Source organism: Thunnus maccoyii, chromosome 6 (genome assembly GCF_910596095.1).
Source record: "Thunnus maccoyii chromosome 6, fThuMac1.1, whole genome shotgun sequence".
Lineage (NCBI taxonomy): Eukaryota > Metazoa > Chordata > Actinopteri > Scombriformes > Scombridae > Thunnus > Thunnus maccoyii.
Genome location: NC_056538.1, coordinates 34,336,922 through 34,359,111, shown reverse-complemented (window position 1 = coordinate 34,359,111; position 22,190 = coordinate 34,336,922). Strand labels below are relative to the sequence as shown.

Genomic DNA, 22,190 nt, shown 5'->3' with positions numbered 1-22,190 from the left:
AATCTGCTTTATTCAGTGTTTTTACTGGTTTTAATCAGCGCGTCTGTTTATTCTGGAGAGAAAAACCTCCTGAACCATCAACACTGGAGGAATCCTAACTGGGAGCAGCTGGTAGTTCAACAACAACTCCCATGATGCCTTGCTGCTTCACACCATCATCACACTCCGTCTTATGTTATTGTTTTGAATGAGACGCCGAACGGCAGAAATTACATGTTGGGTTTAAAACACAATACTGAAAAGTTCAATTTTAACATATTAAAAAAAAGTTTGTTTTGACTGAAGCAGCAACGATTAATCAGTTGATCAGTTTTAGTTGATTGAAAGAAAATTAATCTACTTAGTTGATGAATCATTGAATCAAATGTTACAGTTAAAGTTAAAGTAGATGTGAAACTGGAAGAAAACGACAAAACGTTCCTGATGTCGGACTGTGAGCAACAAACTAAAACCAGACATGTCAGAGCTGACGAGGAGGAGGAGGATGAAGCCTTTGATCATCTTCATCATAGTTTCATTATTCATGCAGCAGCGTCTGTGAAGTTTCCTCCACTTTGATGTGAGATTTGTTTTGGCGGGTGAGATGGAAACGAACACGTCTAACGAAGGTTTTTAGTTTATGAGTTCTGATGGTTTCATTCAAACAAGGAATGAAAATAAAATCTGCAGTTTTTGACTCTGGAAACTTATTTTTTGCCTTTTTTTTTCTTTGGATTTAAAAATGAAACTCGAACTTTTTCGTTTTTTGTTTCCGTTTATAAAACTAAACTTAAAAAAATACACAAATCTGCTGCTTTTGGTCCTAAATGACAGCAAACTCGGGTCTTCGTCATCTTCTGCTCCGAGACACTGTGATGGAGATTTTTACTGTTCTTATGTTTTATTGATAAAAGATTAAAGACTTATAGAGAAATAATCAGCAGATTAGTTGATAGTTCAGTTAGTATTATAGATCTGATCTGAGTGTTGAACTCTGCTCTCTGATTGGAGGACAGAGGTTTGATTAAAGCCTTTACTCAGTTTTTCTGAACTGTTAGTTTCCATTTTAGTATGAAAACTAAATCAGAAGTCAAAGAGGTTTTAACGGAGCAGAACCGCATCAACACACAATAACTGATCAATATAAATATGGATGAAGTTTGTTTGAAGAAGACAAAGTGAAACATGATCTGATGGTTTTATTGTTTGACGCTCCGCTGAAAGCTGGTAAAATCTCTCTGATGATACAAAACAAAACGTTTAATGTGACGACAGTTTGACTCTTTAAATAAACTCCAAATGGTTGATGATGACTCCGCCTCCTCCAGAGTTCACTGACCTCACCAGGTGAGTAAAAGCATCAGGACCAATCAGCTTGCAGCAGGTCATCACCTGCACCAGGTGAGACACTTCAGTTCAGAGACAAAAAACGTCCTCCAGTCCATTTTGACAGCTGATTGGCTGCTGAGATGGGAGGTGTTGTTGTAAGGAGAGGGGGCGGGGTTTATGTTATGAGTGGTTGTGGTCAGTCCGCAGTGGGCGGGGCCTCACAGGTAACCCTCCTTCCTGAACTGCTCCTGCAGGATGTCTCGGTACTCGTCGAAGCCGCCGTCGATGCGGTGAACTTTCCCGCCTTCACACACCCACAGCTCCTTACACACCATCCGGATCAGACGCTCGTCGTGGGACACCAGGATGACCCCGCCCTGAAACAGTGACATCACACACCTGAAACACCAGTAACACCAGTAACACCAGTAACACCAGTAACACCAGTAACACCTGTCCGCTGCTACAACACAAACATGTCAACAGTTAGAGACGCTGAATGTTTTCTGTTCTTTCTGCTGGAAAAGTCACAATATTTTATTTAATGCAAAAATGAACTAAATGGGTTTTATTTCTATTACAAGAAGCAAAACGGTGGGAACGATGGGGAAGTAATGTAATCGGTGTATGGCTGAACACCAGTAACACCAGTAACACTGGTAACACCGTCGTTGAGTGTTCTTTTAAAAAGTAAACAGCTTATGAGAAAGTCAACAAGCCCCTTCAGTGACCTCCATCACACAAATATTCAAAGTTTTGGCCCAAAATGCTGAAATGTCATTAAGATTCAGGCTCAAACATAAAGGATTCAGATTATTGATTAAAAACTGCTATCAGATTGGCACTCAGTATCGGGACTGAAACTGTCGGATCGGTGCATCTGTAGTTCAAACCAGACATGATGTTTAATCTGCAAACTGTCCTCTGCCTCGCTGATGACATCATCAACCAGTGACACACTCACTCTGAACTTGTTGAGAGCTTTGGCCAGAGCCTCGATGGTCTCCATGTCCAAGTGATTGGTCGGCTCATCAAGGATGTAAAAGTTTGGACTGAAAGAGAGACGACAACAACAACATCATCATCATCATCATCATCATCATCATCATCATCAGTAGAAGCTCTATCAGCTGATCCCTGAGCTTTCAGTTACCATGGCATGGTCATCTGTGCAAAGGCCACCCGGCTCTTCTGTCCTCCTGACAGACTGGCCACCGGCCTCGTGGACAGTTCTCCGGTGATCCCGTAACCTCCCAGCTGGTGGCGGTACTCCTCCTCCGATCGACCTGTGACACACAAACACCGGCCAATCAGGATTTAACTGGTCCCACTCAGCCAATCAGGATTTAACTGGTCCCACTCAGCCAATCAGGATTTAACTGGTCCCGCTCAGCCAATCAGGTTTTAACTGGTCCCGCTCAGCCAATCAGGTTTTAACTGTCTGTTTACAGGGCGACTCCTGGATCTGTATGACCGAAGCTACATAACTGATGCAGTGAGTCTCATCTGGGAACAGAGCTGAACTCAGCTTCAGGATGTTGCTGTTGCTCATGTTGTCATTGTTTTTGTTGACAATGTTGTTGCTATAGTTACCAGGGAACTTGTTTAGCAGCAGCTCCACAGAGCAGACGTTCAGGTCCAACTGGTCCACGTGATGCTGACTGAAGTAACCGATCTTCAAGTTCCTAAAGAGACATGAAAAAAAAATCAGAGAAAAGAAACTTCAACCAGGTTAATGGCCGACAAAAAACTGTTCCCTTAAAGTGTAAACAATTTCCTATAAATGTCATGTAAATGTTTCCCTGTGGTTTATCACAAGTTTCCTACAATCAATATAGTAACAGTTCCCAGAGTATAAAATGAACAGAGTGTAAAAGGTTCCCTGAACGGAGTGTAAAAGGTTCCCTGAACGGAGTGTAAAATGTTCCCTGAACGGAGTGTAAAATGTTCCCTGAACGGAGTGTAAAAGGTTCCCTGAACAGAGTGTAAAATGTTCCCTGAACGGAGTGTAAAATGTTCCCTGAACAGAGTGTAAAAGGTTCCCTGAACAGAGTGTAAAATGTTCCCTGAACGGAGTGTAAAATGTTCCCTGAACAGAGTGTAAAAGGTTCCCTGAACAGAGTGTAAAATGTTCCCTGAACAGAGTGTAAAAGGTTCCCTGAACAGAGTGTAAAATGTTCCCTGAACGGAGTGTAAAAGGTTCCCTGAACAGAGTGTAAAATGTTCCCTGAACAGAGTGTAAAATGTTCCCTGAACGGAGTGTAAAAGGTTCCCTGAACGGAGTGTAAAATGTTCCCTGAACAGAGTGTAAAATGTTCCCTGAACAGAGTGTAAAATGTTCCCTGAACGGAGTGTAAAAGGCTCCCTGAACAGAGTGTAAAATGTTCCCTGAACAGAGTGTAAAAGGTTCCCTGAACGGAGTGTTAATTTGATGTAAATGTAAATTTTTATCTATTATGGGGATGTAAACAGTAACACTTTGACTAGCAGGTAAATAGATTCAGGTGATTGCTCTGCTCTGATTGAACAGTTTGTCGTCTTACCTGTGCGCTTGTCTGACTCCGTTGACCGGTGTCAGCTCACCCATCAGCAGTTTCAGAATGGTGGATTTACCAGCGCCGTTTTCTCCAACCTGACAGGAAACACAACACATCTCAGTCCTGACTACATTATTGATCAGTGTGATAAGTTTCATGGTTTCATAATCACCCAGACAGCCTACAATGTTTGCACATTTTCATATTATTATAGAGCTAAACTGAATATTCTAATGAGGTCAGATCCTCAAGATTTGACTGATACTGAGGGATCAACTTCAGGTTCTGTCTTTTTGTAAACATGTGTAGACCACAGTGATCTCCAGCTGAAAGCAGCTGTCAGTAACAGCCGTCCAATCAGAGGACGGTTGGTTGACAGTAAATGAGGACACTTACGATGCAGATTCGAGACTCGAGGTCGGCCGACAGGTTGAGTCCAGAGAAGAGCCGCTTGTCTGCAGTGTAATAAAACTCTACTTCATCTAACTGCAGGATGGGAGGAGACAACTTCTCAAAGTTATCTGGAAACCTGCAGCAGGAAACACAACAGGTCAGTCAATCAATCAATAAATCAGTCAATAAGAGAAGCCAGCTGCCCCAGAAGCAGTAACAGAAGTTTAGTCTGTGGGTAATCAAAGTGATCATCAAAGTGAGGAAGACTCTCAGATCTGACAGAAAGCTGACACACATCAGGAAGTGAAACAGGACTAAATGTTTAGGACATTCTGGACTCATAACGTCTCACCTTAAAGTGACCTCAGTTTCTTTCTCAATGGGCTTCAGTTCAGGCCTGCAGAACAAACAGACACATCCATGTTCTTAGACATTTACATGTTGTCTTCCAGGTTACATGTAGATGCAGGTGTAGCAGGTGTGTCAGTACTCACAGTCTCTCCAGCAGTTTCAGTTTGCTCTGGACCTGAGCTGCTCTGTTAGCGTTGTATCGAAACCTGTCGATAAAAACCTGAAACACAAACACATCATTGACATTTTCTCTTCAAGTGTATGTGGTGTCTGTACTGCAGTAGTAGTACCTGTATGTTGTCTGTGCTGCAGTAGTAGTACCTGTATGTTGTCTGTGCTGCAGTAGTAGTACCTGTATGTTGTCTGTACTGCAGTAGTAGTACCTGTATGCTGTCTGTACTGCAGTAGTAGTAGTACCTGTATGCTGTCTGTACTGCAGTAGTAGTAGTACCTGTATGCTGTCTGTACTGCAGTAGTAGTACCTGTATGTTGTCTGTGCTGCAGTAGTAGTACCTGTATGTTGTCTGTGCTGCAGTAGTAGTACCTGTATGTGGTGTCTGTACTGCAGTAGTAGTACCTGTATGTTGTCTGTGCTGCAGTATTAGTACCTGTATGTTGTCTGTACTGCAGTAGTAGTACCTGTATGCTGTCTGTACTGCAGTAGTAGTACCTGTATGTTGTCTGTGCTGCAGTAGTAGTACCTGTATGTGGTGTCTGTACTGCAGTAGTAGTACCTGTATGTTGTCTGTGCTGCAGTATTAGTACCTGTATGCTGTCTGTACTGCAGTAGTAGTACCTGTATGTTGTCTGTGCTGCAGTAGTAGTACCTGTATGTGGTGTCTGTACTGCAGTAGTAGTACCTGTATGTGCTGTCTGTACTGCAGTAGTAGTACCTGTATGTTGTCTGTACTGCAGTAGTAGTACCTGTATGTTGTCTGTACTGCAGTAGTAGTACCTGTATGTTGTCTGTGCTGCAGTATTAGTACCTGTATGTTGTCTGTACTGCAGTAGTAGTACCTGTATGGTATCTGTGCTGCAGTAGTAGTACCTGTATGGTGTCTGTACTGCAGTAGTAGTACCTGTATGTGCTGTCTGTACTGCAGCTGGGCGTCGTACTCTCTCTGTTGGTTCTTAAGTCTGTCTTCTTTGGTTTTAATAAAGTTTTCGTAGTCGCCACGGTAACTGTCCAGAGTCTGGGAGTGCAGATGGATGATGTCGGTCACCACAGCGTTCAGGAAGTTTCGGTCGTGGGAGACGACTAAGATGGTGGACTGCCACGTCTGAGGGAGGAGGAATTATTTATTACTTGTTAGCTTGTTGCTAATGGTCCCCATTGTTTTCAATGAGGGATGCTAACGTTAAAGTGAGTGAGTGTTCAGACCTGCAGGTAGTTCTCCAGCCACAGAATGGCTCTGACATCCAACATGTTGGTCGGCTCTGAAACACAAACACAGCAAGAATACATCACAATACTACTACTACTACTACAAACCAGATTACTACTACTACTACAAACCAGATTACTACTACTACTCACCAGAACATAACTACAATACTATTGATACCACTAATACTAACCAGAACACCACCACAATACGACTGATTCTACAACTCCTAATCCTACTAATATTTGTACTTCTGCTAGTACTCTCCTACTACTCATATATTACTACTACTCATACCCGCACTCCACCTTCTAGCGCTCATGTACTCCTGTTTGTACTCTTAATACTACACCTATTACTGCTTGTACTACACCTCCTCTTACTGTAGTATAAAACAACAACTACTACTACTACTTGTATTACTCCTACCCCTTATACTCCTACTATTTGTACTGTTCCTTACATTAATACTCAGACTAATACTGCTCACACTGCTCCTACTCTTCCCACTCCATGTACTCCTACAACTCTACTACTACTATAACTAACTCTCCTACTGCTTGTACTTTTACTCTTAGTACTACTTCTGCAAATACTCCCCACAGTCCTTGTACTCCAGTATACATGCGGGTACCACTCAGTATAGTGTGAGCGGAGCTCAGAGGTCATGTGACTCACCGTCCAGCAGCAGCAGGTCCGGCCTGGTCGACACAAAATGAAACAACAGTCAGAGAGGAGTCACATGACAGCAGAGGCGTTTATATCTGAGGAAGCTGAAGGTAGAAACTCACCGTGCAAACAGAGCTCTGGCCAACGCTAACCTCATCCTCCATCCTCCTGAAAACTCCCTGCACACACACACACACACACACACACACACACACACACACACACACACACACACACACACACACACACACACACACACACACACACACACACACACACACACGTATCATGTCATCTGCACAAGACTAAATGGGAACTCTCTCATCCTCTCATTGAACTACTAGAGGTCACATGTAGCTTTAAGTTCAGAGTTGATCTCCAACTTAGCGTCTTCTTAAAGCATCATTCTGCTGATTTTCTATATTTGTCTTCATGTTTGGATCCAAACCAACAATGAACTGATCTACTAACCAGTATTGTGTGTGTATCAAAGCTGATATATCTTATTCCTCTGTGCCATAGACCTCCGTTGTTTAACAGTTAAACTATTAACAGTGATCATGTTTTCAGTCTCTGGAGAGTAGTTCTGTGTAAGGCAGACGCCACTGAGCATGTGCAGGAGCGCGGTTCTGTTTACAGCTCAGCTAGCGACATATCACAACCTCTGGACTTTGTTCTGAAGTTTATGATGCAGAACAAAGAGGTTGTAACTTACACAGAACTACTCTCCGTGTGTGTGTGTGTGTGTGTGTGTGGTTGAGAGAGAAGACTCACTTGGTGGCCTGCTGTTGCATTCTGGGAGAGAATCCGAGACCGGCCAAGATGACAGAGGCTCTGATTGGATGAGACAGATGTCAATCAAAACACATGAGCAGTTTATCAACAGGTGCTGGTTGAGTGAAACATGCTGACAGTAACAACACAGATCTAACTGTCATTACTGAGAGCAGTCGGATTAAAACACAGCTGGACTTTAATACTTTTAATCCTGAATATGTGTTCTCAAGTGTGGAGGTTCAGTCTGTTCCTGAAGCTTTCAGCTCTATCTCACATCATGTGACTTGAGTTCACCGATTCCACCTGCTGAAGAAGGCTGTGGGATACAGCCGAAAGCTCTGGGATAGCTCAGTTTATGCTGTGAGGTCATTTTATTGTATTTCAGCTCTAACAGCAGATTTTCAGAGAGTTTAATGAATATGGTGATAAATGTGTTTGTGATATTTTTGGCCACAAAAATCATATGAAGTAAATTTGACACTGTCACATTCCTACATATACACTTACTAAATATTAACATCTATAAAGTCCAGTGTATAATAAAGTTGTATCGTAATGCTGCTTTATATAAAACTTTATTTAAACCTGACAGTTCATGTCTGAGAGAGAGACGAGACGTTGTTGGATGTTTGCTGTCTGAATCTCTAGTGGAGACGTTGTGACGTTGTGATTTTGGCTGCAGTGATATAGATCAGTCGCCATAGTTACCGTGCCGGGGCTTTGTCGGCCTCGATCTCCTCCAGCTTGCCGTAGATCTCTGACAGCCGAACGCTCTCCATGCCGTCCGCTCTGAGACACATAAACACAGCGATCAGTGACACAGCTCTGCCGTTCAGCACGGCGAGGTTATCTGAACGTTTGTCTTACGTTCCGTTGGCGATGCGAGCGTTCAGCCTCTTCTCCTCGTCCAGCAGCTCCTCTCTCAGCGTGTCGCTCTGCAGGACGCTCTGCAGCGCCGCCGTGTCGTCTCCCGCCACTTCCTGTTCCACGTGCAGGATGGAGATGTGAGCCGGGACACGAAGGTTACGACTCGCCAGCATCTTCAGCAGCGTCGTCTTCCCCAAACCGTTACGACCAATCAGACCGTACCGCCGGCCTGACGCCAGAGAAAGCTCCGCCCCCTGCAGCAGACACCTGCACACAGAGATAAATGTGTGTGTGTGTATCAACAAATAAAACATATTCTACAAAATGTTAATTATAGTCAGGAAAACATGAAATATATCCAGAAAAAAGTCAAATATATTAAAAAAGAGTTAAATGTCTTCATGAAAATGAAATGTATTAAAATAACTTAAATATATGAATCAAACATCGATCATCAATAAGTCAGCTCACCTCTCACCGAAGGAAACGTCAAAGTTCTCGATGCGGATGTCGTAGCTGCGGTTCTTCCCTGATTGGTCGACCCGGTTGTCTTTCTTACTGCTGGCCTGACTGGCCGACGCCTCCTCCAAGACACTGCGGGGACAGAGGGGAGGACAGGTGAGACGTGGACAATGAGGACAGGTGTAGAGGAGGACAGACAGGTGTAGAGGAGGACAGACAGGTGTAGAGGGGGACAGACAGGTGTAGAGGGGGACAGACAGGTGTAGAGGAGGACAGGTGTAGAGGAGGACAGACAGGTGTAGAAGAGGACAGGTGTAGAGGAGGACAGACAGGTGTAGAGGGGGACAGACAGGTGTAGAGGAGGACAGACAGGTGTAGAGGGGGACAGGTGTAGAGGAGGACAGACAGGTGTAAAGGTGGACAGGTGTAGAGGAGGACAGACAGGTGTAGAGGAGGACAGACAGGTGTAGAGGAGGACAGACAGGTGTAGAGGGGGACAGACAGGTGTAGAGGGGGACAGACAGGTGTAGAGGAGGACAGGTGTAGAGGAGGACAGACAGGTGTAGAGGAGGACAGACAGGTGTAGAGGGGGACAGACAGGTGTAGAGGAGGACAGACAGGTGTAGAGGGGGACAGACAGGTGTAGAGGAGGACAGACAGGTGTAGAGGAGGACAGACAGGTGTAGAGGAGGACAGACAGGTGTAAAGGTGGACAGGTGTAGAGGAGGACAGACAGGTGTAGAGGAGGACAGACAGGTGTAGAGGAGGACAGATGTAGAGGAGGGGGGACAGGTGTAGAGGAGGACAGACAGGTGTAGAGGAGGACAGACAGGTGTAAAGGAGGACAGGTGTAGAGGAGGACAGACAGGTGTAGAGGAGGACAGACAGGTGTAGAGGAGGACAGACAGGTGTAGAGGAGGACAGACAGGTGAGCGGTGGACTGACAGTGGAGTGGAGCCTTTCTGCGAGTCCTTCTCGTTCCTGCGCTCGTGTTTGGCCTTCAGCTTGGCTTCGGCCTTCTCCAGCTTCTTTGCGTCCACCGTCTGCAGAGACACAAGAGGGACAGCGTGAGGACGAGGTGCACGGAGGACACAGGTGAGTTTAATGACATCACAGCAGGAAGACGTACCGTGTTCTGAGGACGCTTCATCATCCAGATGCCCTGAACATCTGTGGCAGCAGAGTCTGAGGACGAGCGGAGACAGACATGATCAATAAACGTGATCTGATGGACGTGTTGTTTATTCTACAGACAGACGTGTGAAAGGTCGACTCACTGGTGTCCACAGAGATCTGAGACAGCTGCACCGGAGCGTCCAACAACACCTGCCGCTGGGAGCCGTGGCAGTTATTCCTGATCGAAACACATTAATCAATACACACAGCAGATATCATCAATACACACACAGCTCGCTCTCTCTCTCTCTCTCTCTCTCTCTCTCTCTCTCTCTCTCTCTCTCTCTCTCTCTCTCTCTCTCTCTCTCTCCTCTCTCTCTCTCTCTCTCTCTCTCTCTCTCTCTCTCTCTCTCTCTCTCTCTCTCTCCTCTCTCTCTCTCTCTCTCTCTCTCTCTCTCTCTCAAACTTAAATGTTTAGAGCAGCTTGTTATCAACAACAACCAGCCAATCAGACTCTTTTTCCACAGCAGACATTTAACAGAAAACAGCAGCTGATGATGTCAGAAGAAGAGCAGAACAGCAGAGCAGAGAAGAACAGAGCAGCAGAGCAGAGAAGAAGAGCAGAACAGCAGAGCAGCAGAGAAGAAGAGCAGAACAGCAGAGCAGCAGAGAAGAACAGAGCAGCAGAGCAGAGAAGAAGAGCAGAACAGCAGAGCAGCAGAGAAGAAGAACAGAGCAGCAGAGAAGAAGAGCAGAGCAGCAGAGCAGCAGTGTAACCTGCTGCTCTGCTGCTCAGACAGCTGAGAACTGAATCTGTTGTAACTGGAGCTCATAGAATTCATCAAACTGAACAATCAACAAAAAATAATATTGATATCTGATGAATGATCGATCCTTTAAGTCATTTTTCGATTAAAAACATTCGCTGGTGTCATTTCTCCATCTTTGGGTTTTGACTGAGAGAATGATCAGCTGATTCATCCATAAAGAGGCCTGCTGTCAAACTTACTGCAAACAATGATTTTCATGATTCATTAATCTTAAGATTGATCGACTGATCTATAAAACATTGGAGTTCCTCACTATTTTTCCCGTCCAAAGTGACGCCATCAAATGTTTTATTTTGTCAGCAACAGTCCAAAACCCCAAAAATATGACATTTATTATCACATAAGAGAAGAAAAAGCAGCAAATTCTCACACCTGAGAAGCTGCAATCATTAAAAAAATGACATAAATGATTATTTGATTATTAAAATACTTGATTAATTTCCTGTTGATTGATTAATTCTTGCAGCTGTGAGTCACATTTATTGTGTACTGTCCCTTTAAAAAAAAACACGAATCCTCCTGCTTACAGTTTGAGCGTGTTGAACATCTGGAGACAGATGTCTCTGATGTCGTCCTCGTTTTTACTGTCAGCTGACACGTCCTGCAGGACTCCTCCGATGGCGTCGAACACCTCCTCTCCATCCTCGAAGTCGGCGCCGCCGCTGTCCAACACGCCTGAAACACACGGATACATCGCACACCGTTAAACATACTAGTACATGTATTACTACGTGTGTCATGTGATAAACATACTAGTACACGTATTACTACATGTGTCATGTGATAAACATACTAGTACATGTATTACTACGTGTGTCATGTGATAAACATACTAGTACATGTATTACTACGTGTGTCATGTGATAAACATACTAGTACATGTATTACTACATCATAGGTCATGTGATAAACATACTAGTACATGTATTACTACGTGTGTCATGTGATAAACATACTAGTACACGTATTACTACGTGTGTCATGTGATAAACATACTAGTACACGTATTACTACATGTGTCATGTGATAAACATACTAGTACATGTATTACTACATGTGTCATGTGATAAACATACTAGTACATGTATTACTACATGTGTCATGTGATAAACATACTAGTACATGTATTACTACATGTGTCATGTGATAAACATACTAGTACATGTATTACTACATGTGTCATGTGATAAACATACTAGTACACGTATTACTACATGTGTCATGTGATAAACATACTAGTACATGTATTACTACATGTGTCATGTGATAAACATACTAGTACATGTATTACTACGTGTGTCATGTGATGAACATACTAGTACACGTATTACTACATGTGTCATGTGATAAACATACTAGTACATGTATTACTACATGTGTCATGTGATGAACATACTAGTACATGTATTACTACATGTGTCATGTGATAAACATACTAGTACACGTATTACTACATGTGTCATGTGATAAACATACTAGTACACGTATTACTACATGTGTCATGTGATAAACATACTAGTACATGTATTACTACATGTGTCATGTGATAAACATACTAGTACACGTATTACTACATGTGTCATGTGATGAACATACTAGTACACGTATTACTACATGTGTCATGTGATGAACATACTAGTACATGTATTACTACGTGTGTCATGTGATAAACATACTAGTACACGTATTACTACATGTGTCATGTGATGAACATACTAGTACATGTATTACTACGTGTGTCATGTGATGAACATACTAGTACATGTATTACTACATGTGTCATGTGATAAACATACTAGTACATGTATTACTACATGTGTCATGTGATAAACATACTAGTACATGTATTACTACATCATGTGTCATGTGATAAACATACTAGTACACGTATTACTACATGTGTCATGTGATGAACATACTAGTACACGTATTACTACATGTGTCATGTGATAAACATACTAGTACACGTATTACTACATGTGTCATGTGATGAACATACTAGTACACGTATTACTACATGTGTCATGTGATAAACATACTAGTACACGTATTACTACATGTGTCATGTGATAAACATACTAGTACACGTATTACTACATGTGTCATGTGATAAACATACTAGTACATGTATTACTACATCATGTGTCATGTGATAAACATACTAGTACATGTATTACTACATGTCATGTGATAAACATACTAGTACATGTATTACTACGTGTGTCATGTGATGAACATACTAGTACATGTATTACTACATCATGTGTCATGTGATAAACATACTAGTACATGTATTACTACGTGTGTCATGTGATAAACATACTAGTACATGTATTACTACGTGTGTCATGTGATAAACATACTAGTACATGTATTACTACATGTCATGTGATAAACATACTAGTACATGTATTACTACGTGTGTCATGTGATGAACATACTAGTACATGTATTACTACATCATGTGTCATGTGATAAACATACTAGTACATGTATTACTACATGTGTCATGTGATAAACATACTAGTACATGTATTACTACATGTGTCATGTGATAAACATACTAGTACATGTATTACTACATCATGTGTCATGTGATAAACATACTAGTACATGTATTACTACATGTCATGTGATAAACATACTAGTACATGTATTACTACATGGGTCATGTGATAAACATACTAGTACACGTATTACTACGTGTGTCATGTGATGAACATACTAGTACATGTATTACTACATGTCATGTGATAAACATACTAGTACATGTATTACTACGTGTGTCATGTGATAAACATACTAGTACATGTATTACTACATCATGTGTCATGTGATGAACATACTAGTACATGTATTACTACATGTGTCATGTGATAAACATACTAGTACACGTATTACTACATGTGTCATGTGATGAACATACTAGTACATGTATTACTACATCATGTGTCATGTGATAAACATACTAGTACACGTATTACTACGTGTGTCATGTGATGAACATACTAGTACATGTATTACTACATGTCATGTGATAAACATACTAGTACATGTATTACTACGTGTGTCATGTGATAAACATACTAGTACATGTATTACTACATCATGTGTCATGTGATGAACATACTAGTACATGTATTACTACATGTGTCATGTGATAAACATACTAGTACACGTATTACTACATGTGTCATGTGATGAACATACTAGTACATGTATTACTACATGTGTCATGTGATAAACATACTAGTACACGTATTACTACATGTGTCATGTGATGAACATACTAGTACATGTATTACTACATGTGTCATGTGATAAACATACTAGTACATGTATTACTACATGTGTCACATGTCAGACAGACATGAGAGTGTTTCTGGATTCAGGTGAGATTATTATATTAACTGACAGCAGGTTGTACAGATCAGGTGACGCAACACACGCTGGTCGACGCCGCGGTGGTAAAGAGAGGTCACTCTCGGACGATTAATCAACTATCAAAAGAGTTTCTGACTCTTTTTCTATGAATCTACTGATCGTTGCAGCTCTACAGATAAGTTTTCACCTCGTCAGACTATTCAATAATAACAACATCGACAAAAACACCTGGTTTAATATTTTTGTACATATTCACCATTAAATCCTGGAAATTGCCTTTAAAACCTGCTTTTAGCAGTTTGTGTCAGAGTGTTTCTCTGAACTGAAACTATATCCAGAAAATGTCAAATATATTCAACAAGAAGTCAGATATGTTCATCTCATATTAATTACAGCACAAAGTAAACTGAAATAATAAAGTCTAAGACAGGAACACTTTATGACTAGAGTCTTATCTTTGTTTACTCATGTTCACTTGTTATCAACAAAGTTACAAATAATAATTCTGATTCATTAAATAACAGACATCTGTACTTTTAGCAGTTTAATAATAACTAATAATACTGAACATAATCATTCCTCACAAACATAACTTTACACAGTTTATTAAAAATAACTCTTTTACTTTATCTGAAGTAATAAACAGGATGTTTCCTCTGAACTACAACAGTATTTACGGTTATTTCCTCTAATATCTCCTCTCATCCTGTGAGTCAGTGTTCGGGGCTTAGTCCAGTTTAACCAGATGATAACTCTAAACTAACCAGGTTAGATGATTAGTCTTCCTAACCTACCCTTACCTACCTACTCCCACCAACCGCCCCCCCCCCCGACCCCCCCACCTACCCTATCATAATTACCCTAACTAACCTAACCCACTCCCAACCTAACATACCCAAACCTAACCTAGCGTTAACTGACCAAACCAGCCCTACCCTAACCCCACCTAACCGGGTCGGGCCGGACCAGACCAGACCGGATCGGGTCGGGTCGGGTCGGGCCGGGCCGGGCCGGGCTAACCGGTGTCACTCCTATGAGCACAGCCCGCTTAGCTCGTTAGCTCCGCGGCTAACAGGCTGGTTAAGGCCGGCATGAAGCGCTCCGCCGGGCGGGAGAAGAGGAGCGGACAGCCGGCAGACAACCGCTCCGTCACCGGGAGGACGACGACTCTGACCCCGCCACACAGCGGCTCTGTCCCCGGCCTCTCACCTGTGATGTAGTCGAACAGCTCCGAGTCGATCTCTGGAAACTCGCTCTTCAGAATCTCCACGTACGTCGCCATGATACCCGGCCCTGGACTCACAGCCGCGACGCGCATGCGCCAATATGCGACAGCGCCGCGAATTCTGGGGGATGAAGTCTGAGTGTCCGTTGTTTTGACGTCACGTCTTAAAAGCCTACAAAAAAGACAAAATGGAAAGAATTTGCGCCACTGTATGGAAGCCCATTCCCGCCAGTAAAATAAAAAAGAAGGAGTTTGTCATGATTAAATGAAATGCTCATAACATTAAAAGTAAAAATGATTAGATTAAAACTCTAAATTATGAGATTAAGACTCTAAATTATAAAACTAAAAATCAAAATTAGGAGATAAAAAGTCAAAATTTTGACTTTGTTCTTATATCATGAATCATGTATTGAGCCTTTAATAAATCTGGCTCTACTTTAAGACTTTACTATAGTAATATTTTTTATTTGATGTTGCGTTTTCTTTCTTTCCTTTTTTTCTCCCAGATTTATGTTTATCCATTTATTATTCAGTAATAAGTTAAACTTTTGTATCAGTGACTGATGACCACCGGGGGGCGCTGCTGTAAGTCGTTAAGTCGTTAACAGTTTGACGTTGCGGAAAAAAATGGTTTAAGACAAAAAAGGAGAAAAAATACAAACAACTACAAGATGTGGAGTTAAAATCAGACAAGAGTACCAGAAAAAAAACATCCACATTTTCACATCTGGGCAGTTTTATTGACAGTTAACTTCTTCACAAATGTGAGACTTTGACAGACATCATGAAAATACAAATTATAATAATGTTACTACCACTAATAATAATAATGATAATGAACATGAGATGCCTCAAAGTTGTTCTGAGATATATATAAATTTGAGCTCTAATGTTCTGCATCTGTTTTATTTATTCGTTCATTTTATTCTAATGTATTTTATTGGTGCTTGTATTGAGACTTTATCTTTCAGTTTCTTTTTTCTTTTGATTTAAAATTGTTTTTACTCTTAGGTCAGCTGTAGTTGTTTAATAAAAAAAAACCCTTGTCTTTTTACATTTGAATACATACCTTAGCTATGACAATCAGCTTTACTTGTACTATATTCATTTGTTCTATCAAATAATAAAATAACTGTAATAAAATAAAACAAGAAAAATGTAAAAAAAAAAGTATTTAGCCTACATAAATACTGCAAACTGTATTTACAGTATATATAAATATTTATACACACTTACATACATGAAATATGAAACATATATACATACTGTATCTACATGCTGTACATTTTCATTTCCTCCATGATTTCAGTTTATAGCTCAGACATCTTGTTTAAAAAGTACCTCAAATTTTATATTTTCTTTTTTCAAATTCTCTGAGTAAGTTTATCAGTGTGCCTGGAAACATAAACATAGTTTAAACCTATAATATGATCATTAATATAAAACAGTTCCAAAATAAATAGAAAACATTTTCTACATAATGACAAAATATTCTGTTCAGTCTTGTTTTAAGTAATCGTCTCCTGCAAGTCTTTCATTTATATTTTATATTAGGTTTGAAATCTTTTGAAACTATGAAATTGAAACTTCTTGTTGTGGAGTATGTTATTCTATGTCATTCATTGTATTTGCCTGATTTTATTTTATTTTAGTGCTGATTTCCTTTTTATGTAAAACACTGTAACTTTGTTTTGGAAGGTGCTGCATCAATAAAGTTTATTTTTATTTCTTTTATTACTAATTTTCATCATTTTTGTTGTCCCTGACGTATAGTTTTGAATGATAATGATAGTAATAATTAAACTTTATTTATAGAGCACATTTAAAACATAATGATGAAATACAATGAGCTTCAGAAAACATGAAAAGCACATTTTAGACAGATGAAAGAAACATTAAAAACATTTTTTTAAAGGCAACTCTAATAATAAGATATAATGATAATATCTACTTGTTTTCCGTGTGTGTGCGTTTGCTGTTGTATGTTGAACTGTCTGGGTTTAGTATGATCAGAGTAGTTTCAACATACATGTAGCGTGTTCGGCCCGTTCTGTTGTCCAGTCTCGCAGCGCCGTTCTGCGCATGCTCGGCTCTGGAGTTTTGGGTGGGAGAGTTAGCCGTTAGCAGTGAGCTAACAGCCGGAGAGTGTAATGGCGGCGTCGGTGTTGCTGGCGGACAACACCGGACTCAACTTCACGGTCGGAGGCGGCAGCGGCGGCGGCACCGGGAATGTTTTAGTCGGGAATAATAACGGACTGGGACCGGCGGGCCCGGCGCCCTGGAACCGTTCAGTGGACCGGGCGCTGGACGAAGCCTCGGCCACCGGGAGCCTGAACCTCAGCGGCCGGAAGCTGAAGGAGTTCCCGCGGAGCGCCGCCAACCACGACCTGTCGGACACCACCAGGGCCGGTGAGTGAGCTGCGGAGCCCGGGGAGCGCACACAGGGCCGGCCGGGTCTCCGCGGAGCCGGTTAGAAGAACTTAGAGACAGTTTTTATGCACTTTGCGGCGCGGGAAAGTAAAAATCCAACTTTAACGGCTGCGGAGGGACCGGGCCGGTGTTGTGATAAATATTGTACCCCCCAAAAAACGTCCCCGGCCGTGATTTCACTGTTTCTATTGACATTAATGAGGGAAAATGCTGCTCATAACCGTTACACACACAATATCAGAGCATTAAAGTACAGTCTGGGGTCTTTTTTGACACTTTTGGACGCTTTTAAATTCAAATTAATAAAAGTTAGAACACGATCCGTTCAAAATAATGTGAGCTAGCTGCTAGTTAGCGGTCTTTTAAACTGCAAAACAATCTATAAACTATGATTTATTTCGGTCCCCGCGGTGTGAAGTTGAGGAACAGAGTCGTGAGGGACGGAAAGGAGGGGAGGGGGGCTTCGTCTTTTGGGGGTACAACGTGTGCCAGCACACCTGGAAGTTTGGGGCTAGTTTTTGCAGGTGAAGGTATCCGTCACAGCTCGGACGGGACCGGACGGGTTTGGGGGTCATTCAGCCTTTTTAAAAAGCCTCAGTCCGAGTTTGTTAAGGTGGACTCACACCTGGCTTTGTTTTGTTTGATGTCTGTGATGCTTGATTAGATAATGAGGCAGCTCCGCCCACCCGAGTCTGACGGGCGGCGTGGAGAGACAAAACAAACGTCCGTCAGGTTCATCATCATGTCCCCTCAGTATTTATGAAGCTCTGATCAATATATTTATAAATAAAGTTCTCTGTTAGATGTCCCAGTTAGAGCTGCAACTAACGATTATTTTCAGCATTGATTAATCTGTCGATTATTTTCTCGATTAATTGATTAGTTGTTTGGTTCACAAAATGTCAAAAATTGATGAAAAATGTAGATCAGTGTTTCCCAAAAACCAAGATGACGTCCTCAAATGTTTTACTGTCACAGAGACGACAGAAACCAGAAAATATTCACATTAAAGAAGCTGCAATCAGAGAATTTGGACTTTTTCTTCTTAAAAAAATAAGTCAAAACAATTAATTCGATATCAAAATAGTTGGCGATTAATCAACTATTCACTGCAGCTCTACACTCAGTGTCTTCTGTCCTCTCACAGCTCAACATTCAGGGTTTAAAACGATCGGCCCGATTATAAGACGAGATACTGTTAATCCAAGCAGAGGAGAGTCCTCATCCCTCCGTTAAAGGACGAGATCACAACTTCTCAACTGTGTCTTAAAACAACAGTCAGGAGCCCAAATGAACAGTGAAACATGTTAAGATAAGATAAGATCTACACGCTGCATCACACAACACACCCGATGTCACAATGCCACAGTGCACATGTACACATCAAACATACATCATACATACAAGATTAAACATACTTAATGAGTTTAAATGTGCTTAAATTCACATGTTGAGAGAGAGAGAGTATATCAGACTGTGACTCCTGGTGGCAGGTTGTTTTTCTTGCTGTAATCATTCCTCCTGTTCATACTGACCAGTAGAAGATCCCTTCATAATGACCTTACAATGGAAATCCACAGTCCTCCTTCTGTGCAAAGTTGATCTGAAGCTAATATGAAGCTTCAGCGTCCAAATGAGTCAAATCAAGTAGATATCTGTCAACGTTACAGTCTTTTTAGTGCCAAAGTCTTTTTGTTACTATACTTCCACCTGCAGCTCAACAGGGAAACACAAAGAGACTGTAAATGTGTCAGATATCCACTTGATATGACTCACTCAGACTGCTGAAGCTTCACAGAGACTTTTAAATGCATTGAAGCACATTTGAAGGATCTTTTAATATCCAGTATGAACAGGAGGATGATTAGACACACCTGACTGCTGTCTGTCCTTTAAAACCAGACATGTCATGTTTGAATGAACGTCAGAAATTAGACGTGTAGGACTGGAGGGAGGATAATCGGCGCCGTATTGAACCAAATATGAGACGATCCGCTTTTCCATCAGCAGCCGTTGACAGTGGTGGTGTTGGGAAAGTTTCTCTGAGATACTTTTAATCTGAGTAATCTGTCTCTGCTGTGACTGATCATTGTGTGAGTCTGAGCTCCTCATCCTCAGTGACATCACTGATCCTTCCTCACTGTGATTCTGCAGGAAAAACATTGTTTTCACTCATTAAATTCAAATCTTCAGAAGCTTCTTCAGGTTAAACTCAGTGCTGACTGACTCTAACAGACTGGAAGAAACTCGCTAGCCTAGCAACATGAATGCTACAAACCCAGAATGCATCACTCTCTGTAGGAGCCACTTTACATTCACTAATAATATCTGATGCTGTGAACACTGACGGTAATAAAACATATGGTTTTATATATTTGATGAATCAGGATGGATTCCACTCTTTATGTCTCAGAGCTGTTTGTTCTTTTAATATCACATCAGTGATTTTAGTGCAACTGAAGCACTTCTGTGCTTTTCCCTCCTCTAATGTAAAACCAGTAAGCCTCCCTGTGTGGGACTGATGGTAACATGAGGTCAGAGAGTCTGCAGCTCGCTGTGACTGACAGCAGAAACCTTATTGCATCAGTCTGTCTGACTGGGAGCACTGACTGGTTCTCTACTGGTTATTATGGCCCACAGACGTGCTCTCTACTGTCATCATGTCACAGCTTCATGTGTTCATATTAACAGAACTGCAACCGACTGATTGTTTTTATTATCGATTGTTTTCACGACTATCGTTCAGTCTATTAAATGTCAGATCAAAAGTGAAAAATGCAGTTTCAAACTTTCACTGACGTCTCCATGTCTGATCACCGATCACTGATCAATAGTCCTAAACCCAAACTGATTGAATTTGCTGTCATGTATTAACAAACCAAAAAACAATCAATAAATTATTAAAATAGTTGCCGATTAATTTTCTATTGATCAGCTAATTGTAAATGGATATTATATTATTATTATATTATTATATTATTATTATATTATTATTATATTATTATATTATTATATTATAATATTATTTATTTACATCTGAATCAGTGTCTTGTGTGTGAAGCTCGATGCACATTTAGAGGGAAAACCTCAGTGTGTGTGTGTGTGTGTGTGTGTGTGTGTGTGTGTGTGTGTGTGTGTGTGTGTGTGTATCTGTGTGTGTGTGTGTGTGTGTGTGTGTGTGTGTGTGTGTGTGTGTGTGAGCGATGCTGGATGAAGGGACGATAACAGGAAGTGCATGTTGCCATGGTGACGTGTACTTCCTGTCCGCCAGGTGCTGGTCCTCACAGCTGCACAGATAAATATAGAAACTCTTTGTTTCTGTGCAGATTAATCTGTTGCACTGTTATACTCGCTGTTGCTCGGCAACCAGCTGTCAATCACTGATCACCGTGACATCCCGTCTGCATCTAATGATTATTTTAGTTATTGATCATTCGGCTGATTGTTTACAGATTCATCCTTTAGTCTATCAATTCAATAAAATAAGAAGCAAACGTTCTGACTGAAGTTATAACCAACGTTACTTCACTATTATTATTATTATTATTATTATTATTATTATTATTTATCAACAGTCACCTGACCAAAGAAGGAAAACATTTCCTGCTGATGTTTATCATTATTTACTGATCAGTGATCAATATGTGGAACTCACACAGCTCAGCATGGATCATTAATGACATCATTCAAACCTGTTTATTGCACCACTGTGTTGAGCTGCATCTATTGATTATTTTCTCCATTGATTGATTGATTCATTCATCTTTTGAACTGTAAAATCATCGATCAATAATCCAAAATATTCCCGTTTAACAGTCACATGACTCAGTTAAAAACTGCGGAGAGATGATTACAGATTCATATCCTGTTAATTGATTAATTGACTGATGTTTCAGATCCAGATGTTTATTGTGTCGTTATAGATACAGTCTAACAATAAATAACCAGCGGAACTCCTGGATAATCAATTAATGACTTTAATATTAACAGACATTATAGTCGTTAATATTCCGTCAGTCATATATATATAGATATATATTAGTATAAAGGCAACAACAATGAAATGAAACTAACATCCTTGCTGTTGTTCATTGAACGGGGAAATGAAACCTCCTACTGATCAATAATGTGATATTAAACGGCTGGATGTTTACGTTATCGCAGAGACTCTTCACACTCGTTAACCTGCTGCGGAGCCAAATGTGCAGGACGCCACGCTGATCACATGACCAAACGCTCAGTGAAGCTCTCAGTGTCTTAACAGCGTAATACAAGTTTATATTTAAGTTGTCATGACAACAAACTGTAGGTCCCACAACATTAGGCTATTTAATATGCTATTAATTAATTAATTATTTGGCAATCGGCATAATTGAACCCTGTGAATAATATAAACATCACACAGGTTCATGTTCTGAATGTCAGTTTGAATATTTACACTTTGATTCTGACC

At 40.9% G+C, this 22,190-nt stretch overlaps 2 protein-coding genes across 5 annotated transcripts in view; one reads left to right on the top strand and one right to left on the bottom strand.

Moving 5' to 3' along the window:
- Positions 1–1,163: 1,163 nt before the first annotated feature.
- On the bottom strand, positions 1,164–17,353 carry abcf3 (ATP-binding cassette, sub-family F (GCN20), member 3). Its single transcript, XM_042414157.1, has 22 exons — positions 17,337–17,353; positions 15,289–15,476; positions 11,223–11,370; positions 10,027–10,103; positions 9,879–9,934; positions 9,695–9,792; positions 8,759–8,881; positions 8,288–8,554; positions 8,129–8,209; positions 7,418–7,477; positions 6,766–6,822; positions 6,653–6,675; positions 5,971–6,026; positions 5,669–5,869; positions 4,733–4,809; positions 4,591–4,635; positions 4,242–4,374; positions 3,852–3,940; positions 2,902–2,993; positions 2,462–2,594; positions 2,273–2,360; positions 1,164–1,685 (listed from the first exon to the last, which is right to left on the bottom strand). Coding segments are annotated over exons 1-22 (2,253 nt in total). The 5' UTR covers positions 17,339–17,353; the 3' UTR covers positions 1,164–1,526.
- A 54-nt stretch (positions 17,354–17,407) lies between these two features.
- Positions 17,408–22,190, top strand: part of lrch3 (leucine-rich repeats and calponin homology (CH) domain containing 3) — a 37,099-nt gene continuing 32,316 nt past the window's right edge. For 2 of the 4 annotated variants that reach the window (XR_006096546.1, XM_042414160.1), the window contains exon 1: positions 17,409–17,716. Coding sequence is in view for 3 of the 4 variants with exons in the window: in XM_042414160.1 (XP_042270094.1) it covers positions 17,458–17,716 (259 nt within the window). In the remaining variant the exon portion in view is untranslated. Of the gene's footprint in view, positions 17,717–22,190 lie in introns of all 4 variants that reach the window. The other 2 variants (XM_042414158.1, XM_042414161.1) reach the window with 2 other exon arrangements.